The sequence below is a fragment of the Chiloscyllium plagiosum genome, unplaced genomic scaffold, assembly GCF_037043375.1.
Source record: "Chiloscyllium plagiosum isolate Xiang-an unplaced genomic scaffold, Cpla_swu_hap1 HiC_scaffold_22, whole genome shotgun sequence".
Taxonomy (NCBI): Eukaryota; Metazoa; Chordata; class Chondrichthyes; order Orectolobiformes; family Hemiscylliidae; genus Chiloscyllium; species Chiloscyllium plagiosum.
Window position 1 is genome coordinate 7,618,162 of NW_028270160.1, and position 14,418 is coordinate 7,632,579.

At 43.6% G+C, this 14,418-nt stretch overlaps 1 protein-coding gene across 1 annotated transcript in view; it reads right to left on the reverse strand.

Annotated features, from left to right (window-relative positions):
- The window catches only part of LOC122561343 (alpha-centractin), a 57,274-nt gene extending 51,610 nt beyond the window's left edge, over positions 1 to 5,664 (reverse strand). The window contains exon 1 of the mRNA XM_043713063.2: positions 5,582 to 5,664. Coding sequence (XP_043568998.1) covers positions 5,582 to 5,629 — 48 coding nt within the window. The 5' untranslated portion in view covers positions 5,630 to 5,664. The remainder of the gene's footprint in view (positions 1 to 5,581) is intronic.
- Positions 5,665 to 14,418: the final 8,754 nt, after the last annotated feature.

Below are 14,418 nucleotides of genomic sequence, written 5' to 3' on the forward strand. Positions count from 1 at the left end.
TTTTAATATTTTTACACTTTTTTTGTACTTTTTAATATTTTAAATTTCTATCCTAGTTTCCACCACATTTACCTCTCCACCCAGTTTAACATCTCCTCCTCCACTTTAGAGAGTACTGAGGGACAGAGCCAGTAGCAGAGAACCAACAAGATGGAAAAACCGACTTGACTTCCTAATCCTTCCCAATCTACAAGCCACAGATGCATTTGTCGATGACCGGCCAGCACAGAACCCCTGTAAAGGCTGCACATTGAGGGAACTTGTCATTGGGTTTTGTAGTAGTATCATCAAACTAAATAGGATAGATTCAGAATCAATCCAGCAACTGGAAAATGGACAACTGTATGCTGTGGGCCATTGGTAATAGCATAACTGAGTGAAATAGAGCAAATGTTGACCATTATTCATCAAATAAAAGGTGGTTGAAAGCTCATGCTAGATTGGAGAGATAAAGTGTGTGAGATTTAAATCAAGCAAGAGATGACTAGAGGGAGGAGTCTCCAGAATAACCTTACACTGCAATTGAATCATGAGATTAGAAGTTGGGAATGCATTCAGAGGGAAGAATAGTTTTCGACTGGGACTGGGAGAATAAAGAGTCCAATTAAGGGATAGAGTAATGTGTAAATTGTTACTTTGTAACAATAGCTAATAGAAACTAAATCATCCAGACATATCAAAGTTTTTATATTTTAATTTCTATGTTTAAATTTTGGTAGCATTGTTATAGTATGAAAATCCCTTCCCTATGAAGGCTGTAAAGGTCCTTCTGAAAGGTCAGTATCCACTCAATTCTTATGGAGTCTGACTACAGAAGAAAACCACCTCTAATATTAAACTACAAATATCAATTTCATTCAGCGAATCTACAAATTTACTGGGAGATTAAACAAAACTACACTGCTGCAAGATGCATTTTCAATCAAATCTCAGCAGGAATGTAAGATATTCACAAATATTGATACAGCTGACATTCTCATCTTGAGTTTTAAAAAAAAACCTAAAATTCACAAATAGCATATGATAATGGTGAGAACTGGTATGAAGCTTCGTTGATAAGTGGCAACTAACATTAGCATCTGACAAGAGCTACACAATTATCATCTGCAAAAAGACAATCTAAGCACCTTCCCTTGACATTTATTACCATTACCATATGCTCCTGGCATGCTGTCCTACATTCCTCATTGAGCCAGGGTTGCTCCCCCACCTCAATAGTAATCGTAAAGTGAAATTCTTTGGCAGGCTATGAGTTTACAGATTATAGTTAAATACAATTATGCTATTACCAATGGCCCATAGCATACAGATGCTGGATTGATTCTGAATCTATCCTATTTAGTTCGGTGGTACTATTATAAAACCCAATGGCAAGTTCCCTCAATGTGCAGCCTTTACAGGGACTCTGGGCTGGCCAGTCATCGACAAATGCATCTGTGGCTTGTAGATTGGGAAGGATAAAGTCAAGTCATTTTTTCCATCTTGTTGGTTCTCTGCTATTGGCTCAGTGTGGTAACTATGTCCCTCAGCACCAGCACAGCTCAGTCAGTAATAACATACCCTCTAATTAATTATTCTGTTGCACAGACATCAGACAACAGCAGCTGCTGAAAGCAGAAGCCAATGTATCAACACACCAATTGCACATGCAAAATTTCCAAGCAGCTGCACAGTATTGAGGGAATATTGGTCAGTACTAGAGCTAATAAGCTACTCAGTGACAGACATTAAATTTCCTTACCCAGAATATTATGAGCCCTTGCTATGCCAATGCTTCTTCCAAATGGTGTCCAACATGAAACATATATTCTTCCCTCAGTGGATGAATCAAAGTGGTAATCAGCAGGAAATTCCCTTGTCCACAATGCAATGAGGATAGAGAGTAAATACAGAGGATGATCAGAATGACAGTTGGCCTTCATTTCAATGTGAATGGTACCTAAAAATAGGGATGTCTTGCTAAAATTATATATGGCCCTAGCCAAACCACACCTAGAATATTGTGAAGAGATTTTGGTCCTTATATCTAAAGAAAGATACACTAGTCTTGGAGTCAGTCCAGAAATATACATTAGGTTAATCCCAGGTATGGAGGGATTTTCTAATGAGGAGAGAGTGAGTAGGTTGAGCCTGTACTCAGAGTTTAGAGAAAAAGAAAGTGTATTGAGATAGAGGGTTTGACAGGATAGATACTGAAAGGTTGTTTTCCCTTGTGGGAAAGCCTAGGACCAGAGGGCATAATCTGAGAGTAAAGGGTCACCCATTAAAGACAGAGATGAGGACAATTTTTTTTCTGTCAGAGAGTAGTAAATCTGAGCAATTCTTTTCCACTGAGAGCTGTCAAGGTTAGGTCATTGGAATTCAAGGCTCATTCCATATTCAAGGATATGGGGGAAAAGGTAGGCAAGTTGAGTTGCGGATTTTCAGATTAGCCATGACCTCATTGAATGGCAGAGCAGACTGAATCGGCCAAACAACCTAATGCCACTCCTACGTCTTATGGTCTATTACTGTGACATTGTTTCATCTGCATGCAGCTGTATCATTGGTGTGTCTGGACCATCGGATGGTGATGGAGAGATCTGTGACATTAGATACAAGCTCTGATTTGATGAACATGAATACATCATGCGGTTGTTTTCTTAGTCAGTGGGGCAGCTCTCTCAATTGTAAATGTCAGTACCTTTGTTGTGTCCATTGCTTCAGCAGATGCTAGGTGGTCTATCGGCTATTACTCTTATTAAATCATTGGGGTTTGAACAATTCAGTGGCTTGGCTAGCTATTTTAGAGGGCAGTTAAGAGTCGACCAATTTGCTAGAATCTGGAATCACATATGAACCCTTAGACCAGGTAAAGATAGCTGATTTTCTTCCCTATAGAGGACATAAGTGAACCAGATTTTTACAAAATCTAGCAGTTTCACAATCATTGCAGGGAAATGCTTTCTATTTGACTTGAATGAAAACCTACCCAACAACCATGGTGGAATTTATTGATTAATTGCATTAGAACTTCCCCCAGCAGCTGTGGTGGAATTTTAACTCATCTCTTTGGAGCACTAGACCAAACCTTCAGATTAATAAGTACAATACCATACAGCCATTATGGTATTGCAGCCATTAAATTGATCATAACTACACTGCTGTGTGTGAAATCTTGTTGAGGGGAGGCAATGGTATAATGGCCCAGTAGAATCTCTCGTATTGAAGAGCAGACTGAATGGACTACTTCTGCTTCTATGTTGTGTCTTATTGTCAATATCACTGGAGTTGCACTCACACATCCCAGGCTCATGTTCTGGGCACAACAGGTTCAAAGCTCACCAAGGCAAATCGTGAAATTTGAATTGAATAAAAATGAAGATTGGGAATTGAAAATTTGGTCTAATGGTGACCATATCAATTGCTGTAAAACGAAAGATTCACTAAAAGAAAACAAGAAATGTGGACACAGGAAATCTGAAACAAATACAGGTACACAATCCTTTGTCTGAAACCCTCGGGGCCAGCTGGTTTTCGGAATTTGGAATTTTTCAGATTTTGGAATAGTGACAGTTTCACAGTGAAATAAAAAAAATTACCAAGCAGCAGATGCACCTGTGAGTAGCACTGAGACAGAATTGACACCAGTGCTGAGCCATGCCTCCATATCACATTTGAGTGACATGGGTCGAGTGGGGGTGGAGTTGGGTCAACTGTTTGCACGCCAAACACCCTTTTTATGGAGAAGAAAACTTCGGATTTCACAGCTTTTTAGATTTCAGATAAAGGATTGTGTACCTGTATGAACATTGCTGGAGAAACCCAGCAGGTCAGCATCTACGACAGAAAACAGAAGTAACATTTTGAATCCAGTAACCCTTTTCAGAATGCTCCAACAGAGTTTCTCCAGCAATTTCTATCTGGTTCATTAATGTCCCATATGGGAATGAAATCTGCCATCTGTACCTGATCTGGTCTATATGTGACTCCAGACACCTGGCAATATGACTGACTCTTAACTGCCCTCTGGGTAATCACGGTTAGAACAATAAATGCTGGCTGAGATAGACACTCACATCCCATGAGCAAGTTAAAAAGAAATTACTCAAAAATATAAATTGCTGGAGAATCTCAGTAGGTCTGGTAGCATCTGCGGAGACATGTTGCACAGATGCTGTCAGACTAGAGTTTCTCCAATAATTTCTGTTTTTGTTCCAGATCAGATGGCACAGTGGCAGGAGCCACAGTTTGAGTGCAGCCTCGGGTGAGTGTGTGTGGAGTTTGCACATTCTCCCTGTGTCTTCCTGTGCTCTAGTTTCCTCCCAGAGTCTAAAGATGTGCAGGTTAGGTGGATTAGCCATGCTAAATTGTTTCATAATGTCGTAGCCATAAGAAATGCAGGGTTACAGGGATAGGGTGGAGTTGGGCTGGATGCTTTTTAGAGAGTCGGTGTGGACTCAGAGTCATAGAGATGTACAGCACGGAAACAGACCCTTCGGTCCAACTCATTCATGTTGACCAGACATTTACACCTAATCTAGGTCCCATTTGCCAGCACTTGGCCCACATCCCTCTAAACCCTTCCTGCAGGGAAACAGACCCTTCCGTCCAACTCGTCAATGCCAACCAGATACCCTAACCTAATCCAGTCGCATTTGCTAGCACATATCCCTCCAAACCCTTCCTATTCATATACCCATCCAGATGCCTTCTAAATGTTGTAATTATCCCAGTCTCCACACTTCCCCTGGCAGCTCATTCCATACATGCATCAGCTACTCCGTGAAAAAATTGGTCCTTAAGTCCCTTTAGGTCAATTGGCCGAACGGCCTATTTCCAGACTGTATGACTCTATCTACAGTTCTTTGTTTTATTATAAATAGAATTGGGTGCCTTATTTCAGAACTTATTAAAAAGTGCTTCATTGGGTGTAAAGTGTTTGGAGCGTCCTACCGACGTGAGATAAATGCAAGTCTCTCCTTTCGCTATTATCTCTATCCAACCTCAGTGCGATTCTCGCTGCTAATGAACAGACCCACTTCAGACAAATGTTTTGCTTCCAGCCAAATCCAACAAACCGGAAGCAGTCAGCCTACATGGTAATTGACAGCGGTCTGGGACAATCAGACGCGGGTAATTGACGTCACCGCCGCGCACGAGCCTATCAGCGCCCGCGAGACTCGGAGCATGGGGCGGGGCCTAGACGGCCCTATAAAACCAGGCCGGGGCGGTAGGCCTCAGGCTCTTCATGACATTAACGGACGAGGACCGGGACCCAGCCGTCCGAGTAATCGAGGTCCGGTCAAACCAGCGGTAACAATCCGCGCCGATTGGCGGCCGGGGTTTGACTGGAGAGAGAAAGAGGGGGAAAAAAACCCAGTAAAAGCGGGCAGCGGGATTTTAGGTTTTAATCGCCCACAATGAATGGCGGTTGGGGCGCGGCTGCTGCCATGGCAGCGACCGACGGTTAGAAAGCTCGCCTCAGTCCCTGACCGGGGAGAGAATTTAAAATAAAAAAACCGCGATCGGGATTTCATCGTGCTTTTGTTTTAACCGTGTGGAGTGGCTGTGATGAGAGGGGAAGGGTTCGGTCACTCACGTTGTCGATAACCACCGGCTGGTTGGCGATCACGTCGTACGACTCCATGGCAGACTCTTCGCCAAAACCTTCCCCCAGCGGCGCCGGTGATCGCGCATGCGCCGCCACGGGCCATTACATCATCTTGCCCTCCCCTGTCAATGGAGAGGGGATCCTCCCTCTTGCAACTTGCAATGCTCTAAGTTGCATGGAATGTATGAAACCCGGGCAGGCCTGAATGTCTAGCTTGTTATGTCCAGTAGCACACTGCCTTCTCAAAGCGCTTTCCAGCCCAAGGAATCAGAACAGTGCAGTAGAACAAAAAAAAAATTGCACAGCGATATACACCAGGCCCAAAGGAAATGGAGTATTATAAAAAGGAAGTTCTGCCAGAATTATACGTGGCAGTAGACAGACCACAAACAAGGTCAAATTGCTGGGAAAATCTCAAGAACCATGGTCTGAAGAAGGTCTCACTGGATGCAAAATGCTAACTCTCCACAGTTGCTACTTGACTTAGTCATACAGCATGGAAATAGACCCTTCAGTCCCACCCTTCCATGCCCACAGACATCTGAAGTTAATCTAGCCCAATTTGCCAACACTTTCTCCATATCTGTCTAACCCCTCCTATTCGTTTACCCATCCAGTTGCCTCTTATATGTTGTAATTGTACTAGTCTCCACCACTTCCTCTGGCAGTTCATTCCATATATTCACCACCCTCTGTGGTACATAACAACTGTAAATCCCCCATAATAACTGTTAGGGGGATTTACTGGGAGAACAGGATGATATTGGACCTCAAGAAAGAGACTTTGTGGAGTGCCTCCGAGATGGATTCTTAGAACAGCTGGTGCTCGAGCCGACCAGAAAGAAGGCAATTCTGGATCTGGTATTGTGCAACGAACCAGAATTGGTCAGGGACCTCGAAGTGAAGGAGCCATTGGGAAGTAGTGACCATAATACAATAAGCTTCAATCTGCAATTTGAGAGGGAGAGGGTACAATCGGAAGTGACAATATTTCTATTGAATAAAGGGAACTGTGGAGCTATGAGGGAGGAGCTGGCCAAAGTTCAATGGTGCAATACCTTAGCAGGGATGACAGTGGAGGAACAATGGCAGATATTTCTGTGTATGGTGCAGAAGTTGCAGGATCAGTTCATTCCAAAAAGGAAGAAAGATCCTAGGAGGAGGCATGGGTGGCCGTGGCTGACGAGGGAAGTTAAGAAACATATAAAGTTAAAAGAGAAAAAGTATAACATAGCAAAGGTAAGTGGGAAAACAGAGGATGGGAAGCTTTTAAAGAACAACAGAGCATTACTAAGAAGGAAATACGCAGAGAAAAAAAATGAGGTACGAAGGTAAACTGGCCAATGATAGAAAGGAGGATAGTAAAAGTTTTTTTAGGTATCTGAAAGGCAAAAAAAATGGCGAAGACTAAAATTGGGTCCTTGAAGACAGAAACAGGGGAATATATTACGGGGAACAAAGAAATGGCAGAAGAATTGAATTGGTACTTCAGATCTGTGTTCACTGGGGAAGACACAAGCAATCTCCCTGAGGTAACACTGGCTGAAGGACCTGAACTTAAGGGAATTTATATTTGCCAGGAATTGGTGTTGGAGAGACTGTTAGATCTGAAGGTTGATAAGTCCCCGGGCCTGATGGTCTACATCCCAGGGTACTGAAGGAGGTGGCTCGAGAAATCGTGGATGCGTTGGTGATTATTTTCCAGAGTTCGATTGATTCGGGATCAGTTCCTGCGGATTGGAGGGTGGCTAATGTTATACCACTTTTCAAGAAAGGTGGGAGAGAGAAAGCAGGAAATTATAGACCAGTTAGTCTGACCTCAGTGGTGGGAAAGATGCTGGAGTCTATTATAAAGGATGAAATTACGACACATCTGGATAGTAGTAACAGAATAGGTCAGAGTCAGCATGGATTTATGAAGGGGAAATCATGCTTGACCAATCTTCTGGAATTCTTTGAGGATGTAACTCTGAAGATGGACGAGGGAGATCCAGTAGATGTAATGTACCTGAACTTTCAGAAAGCTTTTGATAAAGTCCCACATGGGAGATTAGTGAGCAAAATTAGGGCGCATGGTATTGGGGGCAAAGTACTAACTTGGATTGAAAGTTGGTTGGCTGATAGGAAACAAAGAGTAGTGATTAAAGGCTCCATTTCAGAATGGCAGGCAGTGACCAGTGGGGTACCGCAGGGATCAGTACTGGGACCGCAGCTTTTTACAATATATGTTAATGATATAGAAGATGGTATTAGTAATAACGTTAACAAATTTGCTGATGATACTAAGCTGGGTGGCAGGGTGAAATGTGATGAGGATGTTAAGAGATTACAGGGTGACCTGGACAAGTTAGGTGAGTGGCCAGATGCATGGCAGATGCAGTTTAATGTGGATAAATGTATGGTTATCCACTTTGGTAGCAAGAACAGGAAGGCAGATTACTACCTAAATGGAATCAATTTAGATAAAGGGGCAGTAGAGAGAGATCTGGATGTTCTTGTACACCAGTCAATGAAGGTAAGCACGCAGGTGCAGCAGGTAGTGAAGAAGGCTAATAGCATGCTGGCCTTCATAACAAGAGGGATTGAGTATAGAAGCAAAGAGGTTCTTCTGCAGCTGTACAGGGCTCTGGTGAGACCACACCTGGAGTACTGTGTGCAGTTCTGGTCTCCAAATTTGAGGAAAGACATTCTGGCTATTGAAGGAGTGCAGCGAAGGTTCACGAGGTCAATTCCTGGAATGGCGGGATTACCTTACACTGAAAGACTGGAGCGACTGGGCTTGTATACCCTTGAGTTTAAAAGACTGAGGGGGGACCTGATTGAGACATACAAGATTATTAAAGAATTGGACACTCTGGAGGCAGGAAACATGTTTCCGCTGATGGGTGAGTGCCGAACCAGAGGACACAGCTTAAAAATACGGGGTGGACCATTTAGGAGAGAGATGAGGAGAAACGTCTTCACCCAGAGAGTGGTGGCTGTGTGGAATGCTCAGCCCCAGAAGGCAGTGGTGGCCTAGTCTCTGGATTCGTTTAAGAAAGAGTTGGATAGAGCTCTCAAGGATTGTGGAATCAAGGGTTATGGAGATAAGGCAGGAACAGGATACTGATTAAGGATAATCAGCCATGATCATATGGAATAGTGGTGCAGGCTCGAAGGGCAGAATGGCCTACTCCTGCACCTATTGTCTATTGAAAATATTGTCCCTTCAGTCCATTTTAAAATTTCCCCCTCTCACCTTAAGCCTATGCCCTCTACTTCAGGATTCCCCCACTCTCGGGAAAATACCTTGCCTATATTCCCTATCCATGCCCCTTTATTTTACTAACTTGGTGAGGTTTTTTTTGGCAATTTTGAGCATCTGCAGTTCTTTGCTCCTATTAACCAGGCCATACCCAAAGATAATGAATATTTTGTATATTTTTCAGTCAACCTGTTAAGAGGTGTTAGGACACAACTTTGGATTGAGTAGAACTTGAGTCTGGGTCTCTGGCTCACAGAGAAGGACACTGCCGCTGTACCACAAGAGCCCTTTCATGCCCTTAGAATCACATAGTACAGAAGAGGCAATTCAACTCCAAGTCTGTTGCAACCAAAAATGCATTAGTCCTGAAGGGAATATGTGATAAAAATAGGGAAGGTTTGCCAAAATGTATACATGCTATTAGCCAGATCATAGGAGGATACTGGTATGGGCTCCCTGTTCTCAGCATTTCTTTCTCCCCAGCTCACTATCAATTCCTTTGCCCAACTGCTATTCTCTCTGTCTGGGCTCCATCTCCACCTACCATTTACTCCTTCTATTCCAATCTTTTACTTGCTACAGTCAGTTCTGAAGAAGGGTCACTGGTTGACTCTGCTTCCTCTCCACAGATGCTGCCAGACTTGCTGAATTTCTCCAGTTATTTCTGGTTGTGTGTCTCGGATACAATGAATAGTTTTAAATCCTGTTAGAATCATACAGTACGGTAGGGGGCCCTTTGGCCTATTGAGTCTGTACCATCAAAAAGACACTACTACCTACACCAGTCCCAAAGTGAATAGGGTATACAAATGGGGACGTCTTGCCAAAATCATCATCATCATCAGCCAGACCACACCTAGGATACTATGAACAGATTTTGGTCCCCTTAGAATTTGTACAGTACAGAAGAGCCCCTTTCGTCCATAAAGTTTGTATCAACCAAAAATACACTCCAATGTGCACTTATCCCATTTTGCTGTAATAGACCCTTGGCCATGAATGTCATGACAGTTCAAATGTTATTAAAGGTTGTGAGGTTTTCTGCCTCAATTACCCCCCGAAGCAGTGCATTCTGTACCCCCAGCACCTTGTTACCGATTTTCCTCCAAAACCCTCTAAACATCCTGCCATTCACAATTATGCCCCCTTGTTGGATATTTCTAATGCATTCATACAGCATGGAAACAGACCCTCTGGCCCACACTGACCAGACATCCCAATGTAAACCCTTTCTATTATATGTTGTAACTGTACCCTCCTCCAGCACCTCCTCTTGCAGCTTGTTCCATACATGCACCATACTCTATGTGGAAAATCCTTTTATATCTCTCCCCTCTCACCTTAAAACTATGCCGTCTAGTTTTGGACTCCCCCACCCTAGGAAAAAGACCTTGGCTGTTCACCTGACCTATGTCCGTTGTGATTTTACAAACGTCTAAGGTCATCCCTCAGCCTCTAATGCTTCAGGGAAAAAAGCCCCAACCTATTCAGCATCTCCATAAAACTTAAAACCTCCAGTCCTGGCAACATCCTTGTAAATCCTTTCTGCACTCTCTCAGGTTTAACAACATCTTTCCTATAGAAAGGTAATCAGAATTGCACGCAATATTCTAAAAGTGGCCTCACCAATGTTTTGTATTGCATCATGACGTCCCAACTCCTGTACTCAATGAACTGACAATAAAGTCAAGTGTACCAAATGCATTCTCCACTACCAACGACGTGTAACTCCACTTTCAAGGAACAATGCACCTGCACCCTTAGGTCTCTTGTTTGGCAATACTCCCCAGGACCCTACTATTAACTGCACAAGACCTGCCCTGGTTGCCTTACCAAAATATACATCTGTAGCAGATAGCAAGAGGAAGGGACACTATCACCACACCTCAGTTCCCCCGTTGAAACATTTTGACTAAGGGAACAGCTGATTTCAACGTATCCTGTCCATGGCCCTCATTATCTGATCCCCATCAATCTTCGCTGCTACAGGGAAAACAAACAGAACTTATTCAACACAAAAACAGAAAATGCTGGAGAATCTCAGCAGGTCTGGCAGCACCTGTGGCAAGAAATCTTTGAGGAGGTGACCAAGCATGTGGATGAGGGTAGAGCAGTGGATGTAGTATACATGGATTTTAGTAAGGCATTTGATAAGGTTCCCCATGGTAGGCTTATGCGGAAAGTCAGGAGGCATGGGATAGAGGGAAATTTGGCCAATTGGATAGAAAACTGGCTAACTGGTCGAAGTCAGAGAGTGGTGGTAGTTGGCAAATATTCAGCCTGGAGCCCAGTTACAAGTGGAGTTCCGCAGGGATCAGTTCTAGGTCCTCTGCTATTTGTAATTTTTATTAATGACTTGGAAGAGGGAGTCGAAGGGTGGGTCAGTAAATTTGCAGATGATACGAAGATTGGTGGAGTTGTGGATAGTGAGGAGGGCTGTTGTCGGCTGCAAAGAGACTTAGATATGATGCAGAGCTGGGCTGAGGAGTGGCAGATGGAGTTCAACCCTGCCAAGTGTGAGGTTGTCCATTTTGGAAAGACAAATAAGAATGCGGAATACAGGGTTAACGGTAGGGTTCTTAGTGAGGTGGAGGAACAGAGGGATCTTGGGGTCTATGTTCATAGATCTTTGAAAGTTGCCACTCAGGTGGATAGAGCTTGTAAGAAGGCCTATGGTGTATTAGCGTTCATTAGCAGAGGGATTAAATTCAAGAGTCGTGAAGTGATGTTGCAACTGTACAGGACTTTGGTTAGGCCACATTTGGAGTACTGTGTGCAGTTCTGGTCACCTCACTTTAGGAAAGATGTGGAAGCTTTGGAGAGGGTGCAGAGAAGATTTACCAGGATGTTGCCTGGAATGGAGAATAGGTCGTACGAGGATAGGTTGAGAGTGCTAGGCCTTTTCTCGTTGGAACGGCAAAGGATGAGGGGTGACTTGATAGAGGTTTATAAGATGATCAGAGGAATAGATAGAGTAGACAGTCAGAAACTTTTTCCCCGGGTGCAACAGAATGTTACAAGGGGACATAAATTTAAGGTGAAGGGTGGAAGGTATAGGGGAGATGTCAGGGGTGGGTTCTTTACCCAGAGAGTGGTGGGGGCATGGAATGCGCTGTCTGTGGGAGTGGTAGAGTCAGAATCTTTGGTGACCTTTAAGCGGCAATTGGATAGGTACATGGATGGGTGCTTAAGCTAGGACAAATGTTTGGCACAACATCGTGGGCCGAAGGGCCTGTTCTGTGCTGTATTGTTCTATGTTCTAAGAAATCAGAGTTAACATTGTGAGCCAGTGACCCTTCTCCAGAACTGATTGTAACTAGGAAGATGATAGTCTTTATACAGAAGATGGGGTTGAGGAGGGACAGAGTAAATGAGAGATGAATATTTGCTTGGCTGAAGCCTGTACTGTGGGAATCTAGGCCATTCAAAATAAAGGCCACATTTTTAATTGAAGGGAGAACCATTTCAGAGCAAAAAGTGTTATTGAATCAGCTGAAAGAGGACAGCACTGTGGAAGGAAACCAATGGGAACTAAACCATTGCGTTTAAAATGTTGTTTGAAGGGAATGGGATTTCTCTGCTACACATGTCTTTCTAAAAGAGAGGGGCACTCAACTGAACACAGGTACAGCATTTAATCTAGGGAATTTTTCCAGCAGCTTTTTGATATTCTCCAATACTTTCAATGGGCAGATGTGAAGTTTGGATAATTTATCATGAGTATAGTTAACAGGAATTTAAGATTGGGTTGGGGTTCCTTTAAGTATAAATATGTGCTCTTTGTCCCCTCCTGCATCCCCACTCCCAACACAGACACTATCTGTGTCTCACCTGCATGTGTGCTCATGCTCCTTCCTTGCTCTCCACTGCCTGCTATTTCTGGCTTGTCAGCTCCCAATCTAATATCTTGTGGTTTTATCCATGTCACTGACCGGTTTGAACTGTGCCATCTGAATGTTTCTGAACCAAACTGGCAGTGAAATGTGAATATTAAATGTAGCACCCTGATAGTGCCAGCTTGATGCATTTCAGACACTGGCAGCACGCTTAGTGACTCTCTTGAGCATTGTCAGAGCAGTTGTCTCCCAGCTGGTCGTGTTGTTCTAGGAAAGCCCACCCTTACAGACTCTGTGCTGTCTGTATACAATGTTGGGATTGCGCCTGGCAGTTGGTCTACACTCAAACAAATCACTTTGTTTGCTGTATTGCCTGCTTCAGAACTTTAGAACACTTTTCCTGTTTTAAATCGACTAACCCATGCAGGTGTTCGACCCAAGATGGACGATTAGACGTTAACAGGACAAATGGTTTTGTTTTCTTGAGTTTCAGGTCGATGTTGTACTGGACTGGTGTGGGTCTCTTCTAGAGTACTGTGTACAGTTCCACTCTGTTATAGGAAGGATATTATTAAACTGGAGAGGGTTCAGAAAAGATTTACCAGGATATTGCTGGAAATGGAGAGAATGGGTTCAAAGGAGAGAATGGATAGGCTGGGACTTTTTTCGCTAGAGCATAGGAGGCTGATGGAGTGACCTTATGGAGGCTTATAAAATCATGATCGGCAAAGATAAGCAAAGGTCTTTTTCCCTAAAGTAGGGGATTTCAAAACTAGGGGACATACTGTTAAGGTCACAGGAGAAAGATATAAAAGGGACCTGACTGGCATTTTTTTTAAGCAGAGAGTAGTTCATGCTTGGAATGATCTGCCAGCTGTTGGATGCAGGTGCAGTTACAACATTTAAAAGACATCTGGATAGGAAAGTCTTGGATGGATATGGCCCAAATGCAGGTAAGTGGAACTAGTTTGGTTTGAGAACATGGTCTGCATGGATTGGTTGGACCAAAGGGTCCGTTTCTGTGCGGCATGACTCTGACTCATCATGATGTGAGTTTTAGAGAATAAGATGAAAAAGCCTAGTGCTTTCAGGGAGAACCCCTCCATGAAACTCAACAAAACTCACACTTAAGCACTGGTAAAATTTGCCCCAAAATGTTTTGGATTAGATTACTTACAGTGTGGAAACAGGCCTTTTGGCCCAACAAGTCCACACTGATCCTCCGAAGAGCAACCCACCCAGACCCATTCCCCTACGGGCAATTTAGCATGGCCAATTCACCTAACCTGCACATTTTTGGACTGTGGGAGGAAACCGGAGCAAACCCACACAGACACAGGGAGAATGTGCAAACTCCATACAGACAGTTGCCTGAGGCGGGAATTGAACCCGGGTCTCTGGCGCTGTGAGGCAGCAGTGCTAACCACCGTGCCACCTGGAAGCTAAGCTGAAGAGGGTTAGAATGGGAGGAAAAGATGCAGTGAAGAGAAGATTTTATGAGCCTTTGGAAACCTACGGTGGAAACCAGAGAGTTCTTGAGAGCAGTGGATGTTGTAGCAGGTGAATAGCCACCAATACTGGAATGCAGAGAATAAGATGCACACACTTGAAAGAGCAGAGGATACAGAAATGGCATGTGGTGATCGCTGATGAGAGAGTGGAATTACTTGACTAGGAGATTGAGAATTCTATTGTCTTCTCATTGGGATGTGCAGGCAATGGAGTTTGAAAAGGGTGATTTAACA